Genomic DNA, 22,768 nt, shown 5'->3' with positions numbered 1-22,768 from the left:
GGATGTCTACGATACACATTGCGACGCTGGTATCGATATCTCTGGAAGGCTTCCTTATCAAATATGGGTATTACGTCAAAGCGTGAGCTGCATGAGGCAGTAAACATCAACAAACCCGTAAAATGAATTCGGAGTTAATTAGAAAATAAATTACGAAAGAACTGTTCAAATGTGTCCTTTTTAGAAAAAATTGCGTGGTATCTGCGATACAAGATTAGGTGTTTTTCTTTCTCCTTTGTATATCTGGAGCGGCTTGAATAGTAATACACCATTGTGAATAATGCCCTAAGGTAAGCTTCTACTCTTTTATTGCAGATATTATATAGAGTGTTTTACAAAATTTTAAATACAGCTTAGTGTGTTTCGATAATGTACAGAAATAAACGCTCATCCTTGCTCTAGCCACATCGCCACTTTGAAGTAAGCGGTTCATTTCATCATAGCAAAGGTCTGTCTATCAGCCACAACCCCTCTGAACAGCGCTCTCTGTTTCTTGTACGAGTCGAAAATATTGGGATAATAACTTAATTAATTTAATTTTAGAATCACTCTATTGGAACGGTTCTCACCGTTTATGAAAAAGCACTTAACAGTAACAACAAGAAAGTTAGAGTAAACATACCAATAGCGATGCACTTTTTTTTTGTTTTCTGATACCAATGCCCCGAAATTTAAGGAATTTACGACCTATGTAACACCACATTACAAGACATGTCACCAATCTCGTCGATAAAGGACACGCTACTGAAAGGTCCTTGACTAAATCAATACTAAACTACTAAATATCTTACCACGACTATATCACCAGCGGGGGACGCTTCAATCGCATGATTGCTAACAACTAGTCGTATTGTTTCACCAGTAAGCAGTGGCAAACAATTTGCCCAGTACAGAAATCTAAATAGACGAGCTGCTTTCTCATTTATAACCTCCTTTTTTAAAAATCCGGAGTTTATCAGCTAAATCGAGTTATTTATCAACTGCGACTTAAGAAAAAACTGACTTAAAGGTGCCTCATCAAGGAAACAGCTTTGGTTAATTATAACACAATAAGACCCTTAAATTATCACCGTTATCACCAGTACAAATTTTCTTCTAATACTTGATACACTACAAAGTGCTTGGTTCCTAAGCCATATTCAAAATGACACTATCTAACGACGGTCGCTGGCCCACTTTCCTAATCTCTTTGCCGCGGCGTTACTTAGAGGTCGTGCACTTGGTTCGGCATCTGCACCTCCGAGATCTTCAACCTTGGAGTATTTGGTCGTGTCATAAGATCCCATGTCGAGCAGCTGTAGATATGTCTAAAGGGGAAAGCAATAAAAGAGGATTTTCATGATCGTCACAATATTCTCTAACTTCAAGTCAAGAAGAAAATTGTAATGACTACTTCAAAGCACAGAAATGATCCTCGCTTTAAAGGCACAGAGTAATGTGTTTTCTTAGGCAGGTTGGTTGGTAAGTAGGAAGTTATGAATGTAGATGGGTAATTTGGTATTTTCAACTGAGTTGATAACGTAAATTGGCCACCTTAAAGAGTCTAAAAGCTGACGTTTCGAGCGTTAGAACTTTGCCACTCGCTTTGACGCTCTAAACGTCAGCTTTTAAACTCTTAAAGGTGGCCAATTTACGTTATCAACTCAGTTGAAAATACAAAATTACCCCGTTATACTCTCCCATCAACCTTTACTATGAATGTAAATTCTCAGGCAGTTTGGAAGGGAAGTAGCTGGAAGGGCGGAAGGAATGGTGATATATAGATGGGTTCGTGGGCATGGGACATCTTGGCGCGTTTTAAGTTTAAATGTGTTAAAACTTGAAAAACATCGATAAGCTGGAGCAAATAGTAAGAAACTTTACTACAAGCAGGAGCCGTCAAAATGAAAGCTCAAGGCACTGAAATTCCCGCAAACGGCCGCAGCCGTAGTTAGAAGAAACCAATACAATCCTAAATCACTTCCATTAATCTACTGAAACCAACTTTGAAAGAGCAACGGTCTATGAAGTAATTTTAGAGGAATAAATAATCTTAGAGGCCTCAAGGACTTGTTCAAATCGTGCTACGAACCTCTTCACGAAGGTAGGTATTCATTCTTTTTCGAAGGCTTTCAAAGGGAGGACGAAAGTCGGGGTCAAAATTCCAGCACCTTTCCATTATAGCATACCTGGAATAAAGGAATGATGGTCAATGCTAGACTGTGGTTTATGTAATATGTGATAAAAATTAACCAATACAGAAATCTTAGGAGAGCCCTGGGAAAATAATGGCTAAAATGATAAGAAATGTCTGGCTGTAATAGCTGAAAATTCATCTTTTCAAAATTCTCGAGTGAAAAGACAACTTTTAACTGAACAAACTGGTGACCACTGTTAAATTTGTTTCATTTAGCAGAGCTCAGTAACGAAAGAAGAAATCAGATTAGACGAGAGAATGTGTTTTTCTTTGGGGTTAGGGGGATTGGGCGATTTAAAATGGAACATGGCAACTTGAAAGTCAAGACTCACAGTTTATCATCAACATGATCGGGCTTTGGAAGTTTGTATCCATGTGTGACTCGTGCAACCACATTCCCTTCTGACCATCCCTCATATGGAATTCCTCCTGCGAAGAAATAAACAAATTGTGGCCGTGATACACCCGAATATTTCGTTTAAAAATGTTGAGATTTAAATAAGAGAGATCCACTTCTAGTGCTTGACAGCAGCATTCGAAACTTGATGTTTCCTAGCCTGATGTTTTATGTAATTGATTACCACTTTTCTGCCAAGTAATTTGAAAGGTTTTTCGTCATTTAAAGTCGAACACAAAATGCCACTCGTCTTGGGTGATAGCCAGGGCAAGGAAAGTCCTGAAACAACGGTTCTCAGTTACAGAGAATGAAACTTCGACAAGCTGAGAAAAATTCATCATTGACGTAAACTTTGGCACAACAAGTTTTTCTGCCACAGCTCATCAAACTAACGTCTGCCAATTGGGTCCTAAAGGCATTAACATTACTAACGAGTTCCAAAAATGATACCTACAACATTTCCAGACATAGACGGACGGGAAGTATAAATATTTTTTTTTGAACATAGTTTGACTTACCAATGGTAACTATCTCATACAGGACGATTCCGTAAGACCACCTGAAAAAATTTCGAAAAAGTGTTGCCGAGATATTCTCTAAGTGAGCATGTAAAGACAAAAACTAAAGAGAGGGCCAGCTCAGTGCAAAAATATACATACACGTCACTCAAGGTGGAAAGTCCAGCGAAATTTCCCAACAAAATCTCTGGTGCAGTCCATTTGATTGGCAAACAGCCCTGCAACGACAGTTTGTTTAAAAATAAGTGTTTTAATACTAGCGAGTTAACAAAGGACATGCACGTAAACGTAAGGTGGCTGGTGTACCTCTTCCGAGACTTTTATGGAGTGTCAAAATTTAGCAAATGTCATAAATTTAAATGATAAAGTCAACTAACTCAATTGTATTCTGTGGCATGGCAGAACGTGGAGCTATCCTCAGTTGGCAGTTAAGGTGAATTTTAGGCAGAATCAGAGCTAACCTTAGGAATCTGTTTACAAGTGCCACCGCAAAAAAATTAAAGCAAAGACGATCTTCTACCTTTTTGGCATTTCCATGACCGTATTTGAAGCTTTGATATGCCATGCCAAAGTCGGTCACTTTGCACACATAGTTGTTATCAAGGAGGACGTTTCGAGCTGCCAGGTCACGATGGATTATCTACCCAAAGACAAAGATCCAAAATGTAAACTTGCTAACAAATGCATATATTTTGTGAGATCTACCATGACCAGAGGGAAAATTATACAGACGTTTGCATGGGTTGTAAGAACTATTGTTCCTAGGGTGTTCATTACAGACCAAACATATACCAGAATGACTGCAACATTAGGTGACCCACTGACAATACCAAAGGAACTCTTGAGAAATATTGAGAATATGAAACCTGCTTCCGAAAAGATTCGTATAATTTAGATATATCTATATTCAAGCAACTCAAAAGGTATAACAATCCCTTACAGATATTTCTGCGGTAAAATTGAATGTAGAAGCATTTTAGTTACTTACCCCCCTTGATCCAAGGAATACCATACCAGCGGCGATTTGTTTGGCAAATAGCACAAGGTCATAGTTGTTCAAAACTTGAGGCCTTCCTTCTCCAAGATAATACCGATCATTAATTCCTCGGCATTTTCTCATGTAACCAAGCAGGTCACCACATGGCAAATGTTCCATGATAAGGATCGGATGAACTTAAAATAACGAAAAGAAGGAACGAATCAGTAAAAACAAACAAACAAACAAACAAGCTAACAATCTCATACTCAGTTGAAATATTATTGCATATAATAAAAATGACGCCTTAAACTTAGCATGTACCTTGTCTAGTGACGCAGCCGATGAACTTCACTATGTTTGGCTGATTGCTGTCACCGAGAATTTTTCCCAGCTCGATCTCTCTCATCAAACATTTTCTTCCTTCCTCCCCTGCGGTGGCTACAATAAAAAGGAAATACTTTATAACCGGGGAAAAAATCCTTATTGACGAATTTTCTCGTGCTTAAGAAGCGAAATTTCGGATGAGGATTTAGACCTCACATCTTAGGAGGTCTTCGAAACCCAGTTGTTGGAGCTCACAACTGCAAAAATGGAACCGGTCGGCGAGCGAATCCTTTCGAGGAATTCGTATTTTCTTTGCCTCACGATTGTGGCACATGCCTGCCATCTTCAAATTTTTTATTGCTATTGATGCCTCTATTGTTTAATTGTTGCTTTTGTTATAAAAAATAACTTTGCACGAATCTCTTAGAGCGCCTTGGTCGACCTGAGATAAATGATCACTAGAAAGTGCAAAGTACCCTTGGCAAGAAACGCTAAGTACCCACCCATGTGCTTTGAGGAGAGATAGTTGAATGGATCTTACGTGTAAAGCATTTAGCAGCAACTGTACGATTTCCAGGTCTCCCATTTGGAGAACTAAGAAGAGCTCTCCACACTGCTCCAAATGCCCCTCGCCCAATGACATCTTGAAGCAGGACACGGTTCACTTCAATTTCCCATTCATCCACTTCTACATTCAACAGCTCCATCTCAACTGACTCCCCTTGATCAGGACTAAATATTATGAAAATCATGCAATTTCTATTGATAAATCAAAGTATACGTGATTAAGGGAAAAAAGTTACGGAAACGTTTTGAGTTTCTTAATTATTTGACTGATTTCTTTAATTTATGGAAAGATAATCACTCTAGAAATGAAAAAGCAACATTTTCTTGTGCAGAAAAACTACAATTGTAGAACTACTCGTTCACACAGACTATCATTCAAGTTAACTTTCCAAATGGAATGGTTGACATAACAGTAAGATATAAACCCCAACTTCAATTTTTTTTTCAAAAAACATTTCAGTTTGGTAAATAAAAGGCAAACTCATTGACTTACAGAGCGGTAGCAGCCGCTGTAGGTCCGATTGACAAATCAAAGACAGAAATAAAGAAGGAAAAAAGCTTCTGCCTTAACTTTAATACTTAAATAAAAATAATATACACTTTGGTCAGTGGTTAATAGAAGATTATAAATCAGATAAAATCGCAAGACAAGAAACAGTAGAAACATGCCTATAGTGCCTTAAGGGTTTTCATTTTCCTGCAAACCGAGATGATATTAATACCTAACTAATAGCGAACTTGAGGAGAACAATTGAAATACGAGGTGAAGTAAAAGTAAACATAAACTGGTCCCATTTTTTGCTTCTCGCACAACTTACTATTCACTGGAAAAATTACCCAAAACAAGATCTGAAGAAAGAGGTTTACCTGTCCTCCGACGTTTCCAAAAATAGCAGCCCATGAGCAAAATAACAATGACAGCAGCCATTGATCCAAAAATATAATACCACACCAGAAATGGACTAACAGCTGTTGGTGTAAGTTAAACACATGCTTCTTAGCCAAATGACAAAGGTAGTAGATGTGATAATAAGGAAAGGGTTGTTACACAATATTAGCCAGCTCCTCTGGATACTTTTTTCGCTTGAGCCTAGCTGGCTCATTAGAAATGGCTACTGTTTTATGGCTGAGAATCTAAGAAAGGTAAATCAAACCTATATGGAGAAGACCTGACCAGAATCTTGTCTTTAATTGAGAAATTATCTGCTTTTTTGTTGAATAGATGTAGAGCAATTCCCTTTGCAAAATAGGAAACAAGCAATAATGGTGATAATTATTTGGGTATCTAAAGGTAGGTTCTACTGTATCTAACAGGCCAGGGGACCCATATTTTAATTATAGGCTTCCACCCGACATCCATACACGCATTCACACACACAAAAAACAACAATAAAAGTAAAGAAAGACAAAACAAACAAACAAACAGAAAACAGCAAATAGCATGCTTAAAAGTTTCAGGTTCCGTCAAGTCGAACGATTTACTGCTGTTAAATTTTAGATTGTTTCTACACTACAATACTGCCAACTTACGGTTGACTTTTATCATCACAATAGAGCGGGCCACATTTCCTACTCTGTTACGGGCTTCACAGGAATATTCACCACTGTCCTCCTCCACAACTTTTGCAATAATCAGATAACTTGTTGTCTCATCTAATTGCGTTTTAATGACTGCCCGTTCTTTTACTGGGTCTCCATCTTTTTTCCAAGTGATATTTACCGTTGCTTTGTTGACGCTGCAAGTTAACCTAAGCTTATCACCTTGGGTGAGCGTTGGATATGGTTTTGGAGTTACTTTGGCGGTGGGTTTTTCTGTGTTGAGAAAGAGATAATTTATACATAACTTGGTTTTCATTAAAAAAATTTACTCAAAATACCTCAGTAAGGTAATTATCAGAGAAACTAAGTGATTCGAAATCAACCCTCCAAATGGTACATACGGGGTATAACGTGCCAATTTGAGTGGAACTTGGCTTCAAAGACGTTCTAAAGAAGGTTTGAAATACTTGTCCAAAATGTTTCTGAAGATTTGCTAAAGGGTCTCAGATCCCATTCAAAGATGCTTCTAAATAAACTGAGACCCGGCCCTTTGTTTTCTATTATAAAGACATATTGCCCTATACAAAGCTACAGATCATCTCAGTGATCATAAGCTTTGAATCAAAATGATTAGAGTGACTTTAACAAAATGTCACAAAGTGATTATATGGAAGAGTCATCTTAAACAACTGGTAAATGGTGCATGTGCAACAACTATCTTTCCCACAATCCATTACGATATTTTTCACTCAAGCTTGTATTTGCACTCTTTGACTCCATTGTCGTGGAGAAATTCCAGGGGTATCGAGACTCCATCTCATTCTTAACAAGCTATCAGTTCTTCTTGGGCAACCTCTAGCCACCAGCCACCATTTTCACCTTATATTTGGAAGGTATCTTTAATTATCATTGTTGCAACGGATCCATCGCCATCATTACCCTTATTGCTATTAAAATTAAGGTTACTATTACTATCATTATTACAATCAACACCATCCCTGTCAGTATTACTATTATTATCATCATAATCATTATAATTATTGAACCTACCAAATACTTGAAGTATTGTGGAATAACTTGTTCCATTTGCTTTGTTTTTTGCTGTACACTTGTATGTTCCTTCCATTTTCTTTGTTGCTCTCTGTATTTTCAGGAATGATTCCTGGAATGACTCTCCCTTAAAATTGTTTTCATTGATCCCCAATGGAAGTCTACCGCCATTAAATGTCCAGGTCAGTTTTGGTGTTGGAACACCTGTGGCACGGCAAGTAAAGTTTACTGGGTCTCCATCAATAACAGATTGGTTTACCGGAGACAGTTTGATCTGAGGACACACTGAAAATAAAAAGAGCACCACTGATGTTCAACAAAGGTTCTCAAGATACAATCAAATAACCACAAGTAATCTGGCAGTAAGAAGAGCAAATTTGGGAGTCTTCTAGTTTAAAATCTCTAAAATACAAAGCGAATAGTTTTGTTTAAACATGCGTGGAAACACTTTGTTTTCGTGTTTTATTGACTAACCTCTTTCAAGTTGAGAGAAATTGAGACAGTTTAGGTAATCTTCGATAAATCTTAATTGTAATGTTTATTGGATTTAACCTATCGGTCGGATCGCCTTTGCGGGTTGAATTGCTGCCAGAATTAATTCGTTGAATTTCCGATCCATTATGTAAACGGGTTGCTGCGTCACTTTGAAGTCGCTTCAAGGTAGAATTTCTTCTAACGGCATCAACACCATATCAAGCAGACAAGAGTTTTGAGAATAACGAGAAATATCAATAGGGGAATTATCTACTGCAGTTGATACAATACAAAATTCCCCAAAATAATGAAGAATCTATTGAGGATCAGAAAGTGGACCGTGAGCAACTCCAATATTCCGTCATTAGGATTTCGAGTCCTTAACGCACAGATAGTGTCAAGATTACCTTAGGCATGAGCGGCATGCAGAGAATAGAGTAGGATAAAATTAAGTGAGATAGGTTCAATGAATGTGAAATTAGAAAAAATTAAGATTTAGACGACAAATAATAAGATTGGACTTTTTGTCACCAGCCTATCTCGGTAGCCTCGGAGGCAGGTTTTGGGAAAAAATGCTTGCTAATGTTAAAATACACATCGTTAGTCATAAGACTCGACCCATAGATGCCCGAAAAGGTTGTCTGCGGTTTCTCAAGCTTCAGGCAATTTTTATGTTTTTTTTTTGTTTTTTTTTTTTAAGATGATGTTCTTCAGTGAGCGACACAGGCATTAATGGAAAAAGAACTCCAAGTCGAACCCAAGGCCTCCTAGAAGATGCAGGACGCAGGAAATGGGGCTTAAAGTTTATTCTCCTTGTCCAAGAAACTAGAATGCCTATCCATTTGCTCATGCCATAGGAAAGGCAGCACATTCTCCTCGTCTATTTAAGACCTTACGTTGGTCCAGTCAAGGGCTTGAACTATCGCACGGCAGTACAACACTCTACAACGTGAACGAACCAAGCACCGTTTGTAAATCTTCATAAAATTATTTTGATTTACCAGTAACATCGATCCAGAAGGAGATGTTAACTTTTCCAACCTGATTTTCAGCAGCACATTCATAGAAACCTCCATCGTCAAAAGTCACGCGCTTAATAACTAATGTATTGTTCCTACTAAGAGCTTTTCCATCCTTCGTCCAGTTGACAGATATTGGTGGATCACCCCTTTTAAAACAGTCTGTTTCGAGTGTGGAGTTTAGTGGGACTGAACGATTCTTGAGTTCAGGATTTAGATGTGGTGGACCTAGAAAGAAAAATTAAAGAGTTACGATAAGATTATCGTCACAGGTACATTGGTATCTTGATCTTGAATGTAAACATGTAAACACTGTAAACAAATGAATGGTCGTGACGACCAGCAACCTTTAGGAAGTTTCATTCTAGCGCTGTCAGTACGTTACTTACTTGGTTGACACAAGAATAAAAAACCTTTGCCATCTCCTTGCTATTTACCTGGGAAATTTGACTTCCCATCAATCTGAGCGCGATATGCCAGTTCTAACCCATTAAAAGCGAGGAAACATCAGACACTGCAAATTAAAGTGATAACCTGATCTTCTAAATTTTAGCAACTGCAACTATCCGGGTTGGCGTACTACTTTAAGCTAGATTTCGCCTGCTCATTACCTTATGAAAAGGTAAATCAGAACTATGAATAGATGAGCTACGCCATTCAAATCTTGTTTTGAATTGAGAAACGACCTTCAATTATTGTAAATTGTATGTAGACCAATGGCAACACCCAAATAGAAAACAAACAATCATGATGATATTGCAACAAATTATTCGAGTCTCTACAAGTTGGTGCTACTGCTTCTAAAAGCCAGTGGACCCATATTGTAAACTCTGATTTACATTTTCCTAAAAAAACGATTGGAAAAGGAGCAGTTTCATCGAAAATAAACGACCTCTAATGGTTAATGGTAGACACTACAATAATAATAGCTTACGTTTGACTTCTATTGTCACAGTGGAGCGGGCCATATATCTTAGTCTGTTACGAGCTTCACAGGAATATTTACCACTGTCCTCTTCCACAACCTTTGCAATAACCAGGTAACTTGTTTTCTTATTCAATTGTGTATCAATGTCTGCTCTTTCTTTTATTGGGTCTCCATCTTTTTTCCAAGTGATATTTACTGTTGCTTCGTTGACGCTGCAAGCTAATGTGAGCTCATCATCTGTGGCAAGTATTAATTGTGAATTTGGTGTTATTTGAGCAGTGGGTTTTTCTGTGTTGAGAAAGAGAAAACTTAGAATTTAGTCTAAAACAGCTTCACTGATAATATCTTTAGTAATGTAATTATCATGGACCCAGAAGAATCCAAAAGCAACCCTCTGAACGAAAATTGTAGGGTAAATGGCTCTTCAAAAGAGTTTTTGTTAAAAGGTTCAACGGCATTACCTGGCCAAAATGAGTAGGGCGACCATTAAAAAAACTTTGCAAAGCTATGACATTGAGGAGTCACCCCAAACTATTGGTGAATTGCACATGCGCGCACAACGAGTATCTTTCCAAGAATTCATCATTTTTCCCAGATACGTTAAACCCAACCAGCTGCTCACATGGGCTTTAGTTTCTCACACAATTTCCAAAATTGTGTTCGAAAATCAATCTCTAAACGGTTTTTTCAAAAACCAGTCTTAACAAGCTCTTGGTTATTTTTGATCGACTCTTAGACTAATCAACATCTCCGACTTACATTCTATTCACCAGCAAGGGAGATAAACTCAAAAGATGAAGGCATCATATATAATCATTGTTTACAATAGATCCAGTATCATCATTATCATATATATCACTAAAATTATGATTACTGTCTTTCTCATTAGTATTATCTACCTACCAAAAACGTGAAGTGTTGTGGAGGAACTGGTTGTATTTGCTTTGTTTTTAGCTGTACACTTGTATATTCCTTCCATTTTCTTCGTTATTTTCTGCATTTCCAGAAATAATTCTACAAATGAGTCTCCCTCTAAATTGTTTTCTTTAGTACCTGATGGAAGTTTACCGTCATTAAATGTCCAGGTCAGGTTTGGTGTTGGAACACCTGTGGCACGGCAAGTAAAGTTGACTGAGTCTCCATCAATAACAGACTGGTTTATCGGAGACAGTTTGATCTGAGGAGAAACTGGAAATAAAAAGGGCACCGTTAATCTTCAATCAAGGTTCTCAAGAGGTCATTTTGCAGTCATTAAATGTGTGAGAAGATTTTTTGAGTCTGCTAAATACTTGTATTTTCAGAAGTTAGAGATATTACCTGGATTCTGTACATGGGAATAGATAGGGATATCACATTTCAAATGGGTATGTTAGACCCCTAAATATATTAATAACATGAAAACCTTAGTTTATACCAACATAACTAAAGTGAGCATCCACTTCAAATCTAGATATCATATCTTACTGAGGTATACAAATCGAAGACAAACCAGGCACCATTTGTAAATATTTATAAAATGATTTTGATTTACCAGTGACATCGATCCAGAAGGAGATGTTAACTTTTCCAACCTGATTTTCAGCAGCACATTCATAGAAACCTCCATGATCAAGCGTCATGCGCTTAATAACTAATGTATTTTTGTTATCAAGAGCTTTTCCATCCTTGGTCCAGTTGACATGTACTGGAGGATCACCCCTTTTAAAACAATCTGTTTCAAATGTGGAGTTCAGTGGGACTGAAAGATTCTTGAGTTCAGGATTTAGATGTGGTGGAACTACAAAGAAAAATTTAAAATAAAAGTCACGATGAGATAATATTAACAGATACAGAGAAAATATTGTCATGGCAGACATTTTGTTTTGGTTCCAACTCATTGCTCCAGCCAATGACTAACAAATAGCAGCTGTGTAATATAACTAAGCTAAGAAACGAAAAGTTGGAAGCAAGCACCACACTTCTCAGTTTACTGAAGAAGGATTCAACTACACATTAAATTGGGAGAAAAATATTTGCTATTGAACTTGTGAATGATCGCAAATCACTCGTAACTCTTCGCGTATGGATCAAGCTCGGAAAATTAATTACAAACCCTTAACAACTAGTAAGGGTTTTCCTAAAAGTTCATTAAAATTCCCGGTGGAGATTCAGGCATCATGAGAGTATGAAATGATTTTTCATGGCTAACCACCAATACAACTGCATCATTGCCATATGGAGTTCGAAATTTAAAAGTTAGCAAAATGTAATGTTGTGGCAGATTCTTTGAGTCTGATTTGTGAATAATAGGGAACCACAAGAGATTTCTCGGTCATCAATCAAGAGGAACGTAACAGAAGTAACGGAAATTAGTTACTACCACTTATCAATTGTTAATTTTTCTTATAAGTTCAACACTACACCTGTGTGGAGAAAGGGGGTAAGTTTCTAAAAAACACTTTGGTGCTGCGTCAGTGGGAGAGTATAACAGGGTAATTGAGTGTTATCAACTGAGTTGAAAACGTAAATTGGCCACCGTAAAGAACTTAAAGGCTGACATTTCAAGCATTAGCCCTTTGCCAGATTAATTGGAGGAATTGTGGATTGTGTGTGGGTTTATATGCAGAAAATAGAGCTATGCTATTGGTGGGAATATAGTGATGAGAAACAAGAATATATTAGTTAAATGAAAAGCGCTCAACTAATTTATTCGTGTTTTCTCGTCACCACATTCCCACCAATAGCGTAGCTCCACTGTCTGTGTGGAGAGTCAGGCACCATGCAGGCGAGGCCTGTCATCCAAGAGGATACCACAGAAATGATCTTGCTCGACTAACCAGCAGTACATATGTATTATATCGATTTGCAGTCAAAATTTTAAAGTAAATGTTAAAAGAAGGAAGAGATTTCAAGAAGAAAACCCTCCAACTAGATGGAGGTATTTCCTCACTCAAGAAGACGGCACAATGATCCTGGCCAGTGCCTTAACCCAAAGCAATTAGTAAAGAGTCTATCCCGCTGCAGCTTACATAACTGAATGATTTAAAAGCCAGTTTTAGACTTAAAAACTTACCTTTAACAGAAATATAGATGTTTTCAGCAGAAATTCCTCCAGGATTTTTCGCTTCACAGGTATACAGACCTGTGTCTTTCTGTGTTATCTTATGAAAGGAGAGAGACATGTTGTGTCCTTCAGATAAGTTATTCTTAAGCCAGGTTATCTGTGGCTGAGGCTGACCTTGAATGATTTTACAAGTCAAAGTCACAGTGTCTCCTTCTCTGATTAGATTGCTTGCTCCTGAAATTTTCACCTCTGGTCGAACTTTGAATAAACAAGTAAAAAAGTTAAACTACAGTGGCTTTAGTTATACACACATAATACAAATATCCTAAAGGGCAATTTCATTTTGGGTTACTAACATCAGTGTATAAATTAGACAATGCATTTTCATCTGACTAATTTGAATAACCAGATGAAAGTCCTTTTCGAACGGCTAAAAACAACAAATCATTGGAACATATAAGGTGACCTTGCAGAAATGCCTATTGGCAAAAAATTAAAAGCCCTTCAAAAAAAAGTAACAAAGATTGTTTTAACCTCAAATGAAATCAGAAACCCATCTTACCAGCATTATCTACATGCAACTGAACTACTTAATGACTAAATTCTTAAGATCAGCTATTGATAGTTACCTATAATGTTTAGCTTCATCTTTAATGTATTTTAGACTGCATTTTGTACTATTCATATTTTAGGGTAGATATTTTAGTCGTTTAAGTTTTGTATTTTGTATTAGTCTGTGTTCCCTTATTAGCATGGATTGCTCAGGCTTCATGGTTTGACACTGAAATAAAGTTTTTATCACTATTTTTACTATTATTACGTGTTGGTATAATGACCGAACCAGTTTCAGATTTTTCCAATAACTCACTCACCTATAACAGACACATTAATGCTTTTATGTCTGCTTGTGACTCTCTTTGATCCTTTATTTTGTGTCATGGTACATCTGTATGTGCCACTGTCTTCAGGGTGAACAGGATCAATCTGCAGACTGCCACTGAGAATTTGAGTGAATCTTCTCCCATTAAGTACTAACTTTTCTCCTTGTTTCCTCCAAGTTACCTGTGGACGTGGTGTTCCTTCAGCACCACAGTTTATAGTACCAGATGTGTAAGCAGTGAGGCTCTGCTGGTCTCTAGTGTTCTCAGTGAATCTTGCTGTTGAAATAAATAAAGAAAATAACCACTTACTGAAGCCGCAATGAAGAAAAGCTAACTAGTCCCTATTGTGTGTCTATATTGTGAGTGCCGGGCTTATTTACTGCTGTGTTAACTTACTCTACAATGAGGCAATTAAGGTCTTCTAAATGTGTTGAAAAGGATTTTCCTACCATTAATGTAAACCGTGTAATACTGAACATATTCCAGTCTGAGGCATTCATATGTTCCTCCATCAGACAACTGCACATTTTCTATGACCAGTTTACCATCTTCTGTGGTCTTGACCCTCTTAGAAGAGGAATTCATCCCTTGCACCTTTTGACCATTAATGACCCATCTCGCAAAACTGGTTTTGTTACGTATTGAGCAGTGAAGGATTTCATTGCTGCCAATATCAAAGTAAAGATTCTCTTTTCCCAATACTTCTTTGTTCTCTGAAAGAAATGTTTTCAAGTAGCACAATTATCAGTTCATTCTGTCTCAGTATTTTGGCATTAGTTTGTTTCAAAACTAATAATATCTTGATCTTTGATGTTTAACTTTAAACACGTGACTATTCACGAGGACCAGTCACCTTTAGGAATTTCCACCTCGACGTTATTAATATCTTACTTACTTGGTTGACACAGTGCTTGAGAACCTTTGCCATCTCCTCGACATTGACCAGGGACATTTAACTTTCCATCAGTGCGTGCACAAGATGCAAGTTCTACCTCCTCTCCATTGCAGGAAACATCCACCATTACAGAAGTAATGTTTCCATCCTCTACGTTTGAGCCAATGAATTCAGCAAGAGCCTCTTCAAAGCCGAGTTGACGGCAAATAACTTGGGCATCATTGAAATCCCATCCATTGGTACAAATTTTTCCCCATCTCCCTTTGTAAAATACTTCCACTCTACCACCATACTCTACATTTGCACCATTCAAGCGAACGGGAACTTATAACGTCACAAAATATTGAGCAATCAGTAAAGGTAAGTTAACGGTGAGTTTATAAAAGGAAGAAATATGGATAAGAGAAGGAGACAGCAGGATTAGGAAGAAATTTAAAAGTGCAAGGTGTTCATACAGGTTTAGAAATCCAATTTAGCTGTACGGGTTCTTTGATGGGCAGCTGTTCAGGTATCATTTTGGGCCTCTTTACACCTTCAACAATTTAAATTATTCCTCAAAAAAACCTAATTGTCAATATATATCATATTTTTTTAGAGAGCCGTCTTCGAGAAAACACTAGTACATAATCAATTACCAAAGTAAGAAAGGATGTTTTGGCAAGGTCTACCAATGGAATTATGATCAAGTCTATAAGGGTACCTAGAATAGGATGTACAGACTGAAATAGATCTGACAACAGATTCCAAAATGCATAATTGATTAATACCTTTGCAGAATTGCAGTTTGTTTGAGAAGCTTTCTTCACATTTAGTCAAAGTGGTGGTGCAGTTGAAATTAGTAGATGTCTCTGATACATTGCCACGGTCTTCATACCATCTACCATAATCACTGCTGTTAGAGTATCCCATTGCCATGCATGTCAAATCTATTTCAACTTTATTCCACGTACTGGTGCAAAGCTTTTCCCAGCTTCTGTTTGTGTGGATTTCCATTGTACCAACCGACGGGTTGCTCTCCGTTTTAAAGCGCAGTGGAAATACTAATGAAAGAAATAATACAAACGTATATCTATATCTTGAGAGGCCTTCTTCAAGATTCTACAAATTTTTACTTATTTTGCCGATGATTGCCCCAAACAGGTACTTAGTTTCATATATTAGAAACATAATCATCAAGCCCAAATTAAATAGTTTTTTTCTAGGATCAGTTTGAAAAAAGAACATAATTGATACGCTCACATCAGACATCCCATACTATGCTATCAAGAAACTAAATACTTCAGTTGTGATTGACAAGAAATTTGGCACTAAATGCTTATGAATGACAACAGTGAACACTGCAATGATAATAATAACAATATAAATGATGATACTAAAGTAACATAAACATTTGCGATAATAATAATAGGGATTGTATGATAATGATAACGATAATGATGATGATCCTGAGGATAATAATGAGTGAGAAAATGATAATGATAATAGTAATGAAGCTGCGATGTAATGCTAATGCTAATTTTGGACAAGGTCAATTTACCAAGATGTAGATGAAATATCAAAGGCATTTGGCAGGACTTAGCCTTATTAATATGGGGTCCAACTATGATTAGACTTCGTACCATCCATGATGTCTGTATTTCAATTAAAGTTACCCTATGTAATTAAAACTCAGACGCACTGATTTTACCATCTGTATGTTACCTTCGTAGCAGCTGGACATTTTGTTACATTCCCTTAAGTGTGCTCGGCTCCCATTACAATGCTCCCCGCCATATGCTGGTTCTGGATTGGAACATTCTCTAAACCTTATCTGTATGCCACTGACTGTTTTAGTGCAGATACTCCAGGGACTCCATTCATTCCAACCACCATTGACTAACAATGTTTCAAGAACAAGCCGTTAAGAAACAACTTTAAAACTTTAAATTTCGTCTTTGCAATCCACCCCCATGAGCTACATTGCAGCTGTCCCATGCTCCCCAGGATGACAAGCCATCATCAACTATCATCGTATCAGAGGTTAACATGATTAACTGGTTAAATATGTTATAAAATAAAGAACGGCCCGCGGATATTGCAAATTGCTTGCATATATATTGCTAATTCATTCAAAATTTTGACCGTTTAAAATAAGAATAAGGAATGAAAGGAACTTTACAAAATCTAAATACCAGCATATGTTAGAAACCTTACAGCTACTAAACATTGATATCTACATTGATATTGCAAATTGCATGCGTATATAATGCCGATTCATTCATCCTTTTGAATGAAGAAAATAAAGATAAGGCATGAACAGAACTTTAACAAATCTAAATAGCAGCATATGGTAAAAACCTTGCAACTACTTAATATTGATATCTAAAAAACTATGTAAAGGTGCGTAGAGCACCTGGAACCAGCAAAATTAACAATCAAAATGATAAAAGATTGTTGGTTCAACACTGATTACACACTCTCACCTGGACAATGATTTGTGTTGCAAGATTGGCTCATGCCACTATGTCCCTGGCACTGTTTTCCGCCCCGCCATGGGGGAGGATTTGTACAGCTGCGCACTCGGCTGTGCGATCCACCACCGCAAGTTAGGCTACACCTATCCCATGACCCCCAGGATGACCAGCCACCGTGAACTATATTCGTAAGAGAACTTTTAATGATTGGCCAGTTAAAGCGGCTTTAAATAGGAGAACTACCTACCAATATTGCAAATTGCATGCACAAAACATTGCCTATTCATTCGAGTTTTTTACTACATCAAATTAAAATAACTATAAGAATTCATGAGTTATAACCATTTTAACTTATGGCTGGTATTTTCCACGCTCACTTGGGTGCTATGGAGAATACGCATACTGATGTTAGTATGTGAAAGGTTAAAGAATGATGATTGTGATACATGTACAGACAATTTCAGCCTTTTTCAGGACTTAAATATCAATAATAAATATAGTGTGATATAGTGTGAAGAAAAGTCATCTTTCTTATACCGATGATGATAGTATTTTATAGTCGTTTTTTGATCTGATTCCACTCTGGTCAGATAGCATCATTATGAAAGGAAATACCTTCTTATTGTACTGTAAAAGTAGTGACTTTTGCACAAAAAATATATATAGAAGACTTAAATGTTAATAATAGATATAATGTGACGCATAATGGTAATTGAACTGAGTGGAGTGCAATTTGGGCTGAAATCCTATGTGTGATTTCAAAATCGAACGAGCGCACAGCGCGAGTTTGATTTGAAATCATAAGTATGATTTCAGACCAAAATTGCACGGCACAAGGTTCAATTACCACTTTATCACATCCATTTTGAAATCGCCCCAGTACAGGACTTGGTCAGTTCAAATATTTTATTGATGCAGTACTGAGCTAGTTTGAAATTAAATTCATCCATTTTTGGGGGGAAAAACGAGAGTTTTCGAAACAATGGTTGCAAAATTTTCCACATGATACTCTTTGTCTTTCATTTTCCTGCAATTACATTGGTTACTTTAAACAAGCCTTGGAATCTGATTGGTCGTTTTGTTTTCAGTGTAGCCTCATCATTGGCTGGGAAAATAATGCGATTTAAAGCAAAAAAAGGGTCCAATTCGTCAATAAATCGCACCAATTAGAGCCAATCAGATTACAGGGAGCACCAGTGATTTCAAAATGGGTGTAATAAAGTATGAAAAAAGGAATTTTTCTTATATCAATAATGACTATTTTTAAATCCCTGTTGATCTGTCCCTTCTGATCGGCTCTCATGGACGTGATAACTTTATAGGTTTGATCAATTATGAGGATGTCTTTAGACTTGATCGATACTGCGTATAACGGTAGCTATTTCACCATATCTTCATCAAAAAGAACAGGCCAAGTTCTCGTTAACCATAATGTAAAGTATGGAGACACTTACCAGCTGATTTTTTCCACAAAATCCACATAAAAGGTAAAGAGATAGTATTATTTGTTAAAAAAAGAAATCATCAGAGAAGTTGATTCAATTCATTCTTATATTTACGAGTTAGGAGAATCTATGATAGAATTCTTAATAAAAGGAGGAGGATTCAAGTAATCAATATATGAAAAGAATTCTCTTAAAAGAAACTATTCGGTCAAAGAAAGTAATTTTGTGAGGGATTGATTTTGTTCATTCTCAAATTCAAGAGTTGGCAGAATCCTTGATACAGGACTTAAATAATAATGATAAATATAATGCGAGAAAAAGTCACTTTTCTTATATTAATAATAGTATTATTTTGAAATCACTGATGATCAGTCCTTTTAGGTGGGCTCTCATGGGCGTGATACCTTTAAAGGATTGGACAAATATGAGGATGTCTTTAGACTTGATCGATACCGCATATAATGGTAGCTATTTCACCATATCCCCATCAAAACGATCAAGCCAAGTTCTCGTTAACCATTAAATAAAGTATGAAGATACTTACGACCTGATTTGTTCCACAAAATCAACATGAAAAGTAAAGAGATAGTATTATTTGTTAAAAATAATAATAAAATAATATCTTCATCAAAAAGAACAAGCCAAGCTCTCGTTAACCATAATGTAAAGTATGGAGACACTTACGAGCTGATTTTTTCCACAAAATCCACATAAAAGGTAAAGAGATAGTATTATTTGTTAAAAAAAAGTAATCATCAGAGAAGTTGATATAATTCATTCTTATATTTACGAGTTAGGAGAATCTATGATAGAATTCTTAATATAAGGAGGGGGATTCAAGTAATCAATATATGAAAAGAATTCTCTTAAAAGAAACTATTCGGTCAAAGAAAGTAATTTTGTGAGGGATTGATTTTGTTCATTCTCAAATTCAAGAGTTGGCAGAATCCTTGATACAGGACTTAAATAATAATGATAAATATAATGCGAGAAAAAGTCACTTTTCTTATATTAATAATATTATTATTTTGAAATCACTGATGATCAGTCCCTTTAGGTGGGCTCTCATGGGTGTGATACCTTTAAAGGATTGGACAAATATGAGGATGTCTTTAGACTTGATCGATACCGCATATAATGGTAGCTATTTCACCATATCCCCATCAAAACGATCAAGCCAAGTTCTCGTTAACCATTAAATAAAGTATGAAGATACTTACGACCTGATTTGTTCCACAAAATCAACATGAAAAGTAAAGAGATAGTATTATTTGTTAAAAATAATAATAGAATAATATTTTCATCAAAAAGAACAAGCCAAGCTCTCGTTAACCATAATGTAAAGTATGGAGACACTTACGAGCTGATTTTTTCCACAAAATCCACATAAAAGGTAAAGAGATAGTATTATTTGTTAAAAAAAAGTAATCATCAGAGAAGTTGATTTAATTCATTCTTATATTTACGAGTTAGGAGAATCTATGATAGAATTCTTAATATAAGGAGGGGGATTCAAGTAATCAATATATGAAAAGAATTCTCTTAAAAGAAACTATTCGGTCAAAGAAAGTAATTTTGTGAGGGATTGATTTTGTTCATTCTCAAATTCAAGAGTTGGCAGAATCCTTGATACAGGACTTAAATAATAATGATAAATATAATGCGAGAAAAAGTCACTTTTCTTATATTAATAATATTATTATTTTGAAATCACTGATGATCAGTCCCTTTAGGTGGGCTCTCATGGGCGTGATACCTTTAAAGGATTGAACAAATATGAGGATGTCTTTAGACTTGATCGATACCGCATATAATGGTAGCTATTTCACCATATCCTCATCAAAACGATCAAGCCAAGTTCTCGTTAACCATTAAATAAAGTATGAAGATACTTACGACCTGATTTGTTCCACAAAATCAACATGAAAAGTAAAGAGATAGTATTATTTGTTAAAAATAATAATAGAATAATATTTTCATCAAAAAGAACAAGCCAAGCTCTCGTTAACCATAATGTAAAGTATGGAGACACTTACGAGCTGATTTTTTCCACAAAATCCACATAAAAGGTAAAGAGATAGTATTATTTGTTAAAAAAAAGTAATCATCAGAGAAGTTGATTTAATTCATTCTTATATTTACGAGTTAGGAGAATCTATGATAGAATTCTTAATAAAAGGAGGAGGATTCAAGTAATCAATATATGAAAAGAATTCTCTTAAAAGAAACTATTCGGTCAAAGAAAGTAATTTTGTGAGGGATTGATTTTGTTCATTCTCAAATTCAAGAGTTGGCAGAATCCTTGATACAGGACTTAAATAATAATGATAAATATAATGCGAGAAAAAGTCACTTTTCTTATATTAATAATAGTATTATTTTGAAATCACTGATGATCAGTCCCTTTAGGTGGGCTCTCATGGGCGTGATACCTTTAAAGGATTGAACAAATATGAGGATGTCTTTAGACTTGATCGATACCGCATATAATGGTAGCTATTTCACCATATCCTCATCAAAACGATCAAGCCAAGTTCTCGTTAACCATTAAATAAAGTATGAAGATACTTACGACCTGATTTGTTCCACAAAATCAACATGAAAAGTAAAGAGATAGTATTATTTGTTAAAAATAATAATAAAATAATATCTTCATCAAAAAGAACAAGCCAAGTTCTCATTAACCATTCAGTAAAGTATGAAGACACTAACAACCTGATTTGTTCCACAAAATCAACATAACAAGTAAAAAAAAAAGGAATCATCTGAAAAGTTAATTTAATTCACTCTGAAATTGAAGAGTAATGAGAATCCTTGATCGAGTTCTCAATCAAAGTAAGGAGATTTAATTAAAAATAACAACCCTAATTTCAAAGTAAAATGATAATAATAAACATAATGTGATGTAATGTAAAGAAAAAGTCATTTTTATTTTATCAATAAGGATAGTATTTTAAAATCACTGGTGATCCATGCCATCTGATTGGCTCTCATGGTCATGATAAACATCATATGATGGATAAATTATGAGGATGCGATTAGAACTTAATCAAGTAATCATCTGAAAAGTTAATTTAATTCATTGTGATATAGAAGAGTTAGCAGAATCCTTGAAAGAGTTCTCGATCAAAGTAAGGAGATTCAAATAAAGACAACAATAACCTTAATTTGATAGTAAAATGAAATCACCACACTTCGGGATGCTCATTAAATATTATGTTAACAATTAATGTAAATCAGATAGCATTAATATGAAAGGAAATCAGTTTCTTTTGGTCTGATTAAAGTGGTCATGTTTCCGCACTAACGAATATATCATGGACTTAAATGATAATAATAAATATTATGTAGTATAATGTAAAGAAAAGTCACTTTTATTATATCAATAAGAATGGTATTTTAAAATCATTGGTCATCCATGCCATCTAATTGGCTCTCATGAACATGATGAACTTCATAACATGGATTAATTATGAGGATGCGTTTAGAACTTTATCAATACTGCAAATTATAGTAGTTTTTGCAACATATCCTCATGAAGAGGAACAAGTCACATTCTCATCAACTATTAAATTTCTTTTGGTATGATCAAAGTGGTCATATTCTCGCACCAAAGAATATATATATAACAGTGATATGATGTAAAGAAAAGTCATTTTTATTATATCCATAAGGATAGTATTTTTGAAATCACTGGTGATCCATGCCATCTGATTGGCTCTCATGGACATTATGAACAACATAAGATGGAATAATTATGAGGATGTGATTAGAACTTAATCAATACTGCATATTACTGTAGTTATTGCACCATATCCTCATGAAAAGGAACAAGTCACATTCTCATTAACCATTAAGTAAAGTGTGAAGATACTTACAATCTGATTTGTTTCGCAAAATCCACATGAAAAGAATGAGAAAGTATTATTTTTTAAAGAAAAAATAATCATCTGAAAAGTCAATTTATTCATTTCTATATTGAAGAGTTAGCAGAATCCTTGATAGAGTTCTCAATCAAATAAAGGATATTCCATTAAAGAAAAAGACCTTAATTTGAAAGTAAAATTAAATCACCATATT

The 22,768-nt window shown here is 35.7% G+C and overlaps 1 protein-coding gene across 4 annotated transcripts; it reads right to left on the bottom strand.

Moving 5' to 3' along the window:
- Positions 1 to 291: 291 nt before the first annotated feature.
- LOC131783353 (inactive tyrosine-protein kinase 7-like) lies at positions 292 to 17,678 on the bottom strand. 4 transcript variants are annotated; one of them, XM_066159606.1, is made up of 24 exons: positions 17,253 to 17,441; positions 16,492 to 16,665; positions 15,558 to 15,830; positions 14,791 to 15,114; positions 14,345 to 14,608; positions 13,887 to 14,171; positions 13,024 to 13,272; positions 11,503 to 11,748; positions 10,875 to 11,159; positions 9,978 to 10,259; positions 9,026 to 9,271; positions 7,551 to 7,835; positions 6,492 to 6,773; positions 5,829 to 5,930; positions 5,455 to 5,470; positions 4,936 to 5,126; positions 4,392 to 4,508; positions 4,080 to 4,264; positions 3,612 to 3,731; positions 3,233 to 3,309; positions 3,092 to 3,132; positions 2,509 to 2,605; positions 2,072 to 2,168; positions 292 to 1,307 (listed from the first exon to the last, which is right to left on the bottom strand). In XM_066159606.1, the coding sequence occupies exons 1-24, from the start codon at positions 17,284 to 17,286 to the stop codon at positions 1,155 to 1,157; spliced, it is 4,425 nt and encodes a 1,474-aa protein (XP_066015703.1). In that variant the 5' UTR covers positions 17,287 to 17,441; the 3' UTR covers positions 292 to 1,154. The 4 variants fall into 4 exon arrangements, 3 of the variants coding, with proteins under 3 accessions (XP_066015703.1, XP_066015704.1, XP_066015706.1); XM_066159607.1 differs by lacking the exon at positions 11,503 to 11,748; XM_066159609.1 differs by lacking the exons at positions 9,026 to 9,271; positions 9,978 to 10,259; positions 10,875 to 11,159 and having other exon boundaries at positions 17,253 to 17,442.
- Positions 17,679 to 22,768: the final 5,090 nt, after the last annotated feature.

This window comes from Pocillopora verrucosa, chromosome 12, assembly GCF_036669915.1.
Source record: "Pocillopora verrucosa isolate sample1 chromosome 12, ASM3666991v2, whole genome shotgun sequence".
Lineage (NCBI taxonomy): Eukaryota > Metazoa > Cnidaria > Anthozoa > Scleractinia > Pocilloporidae > Pocillopora > Pocillopora verrucosa.
Note: the sequence above shows the minus strand (reverse complement) of the source record. Positions and strands in the feature narration are given on the sequence as shown.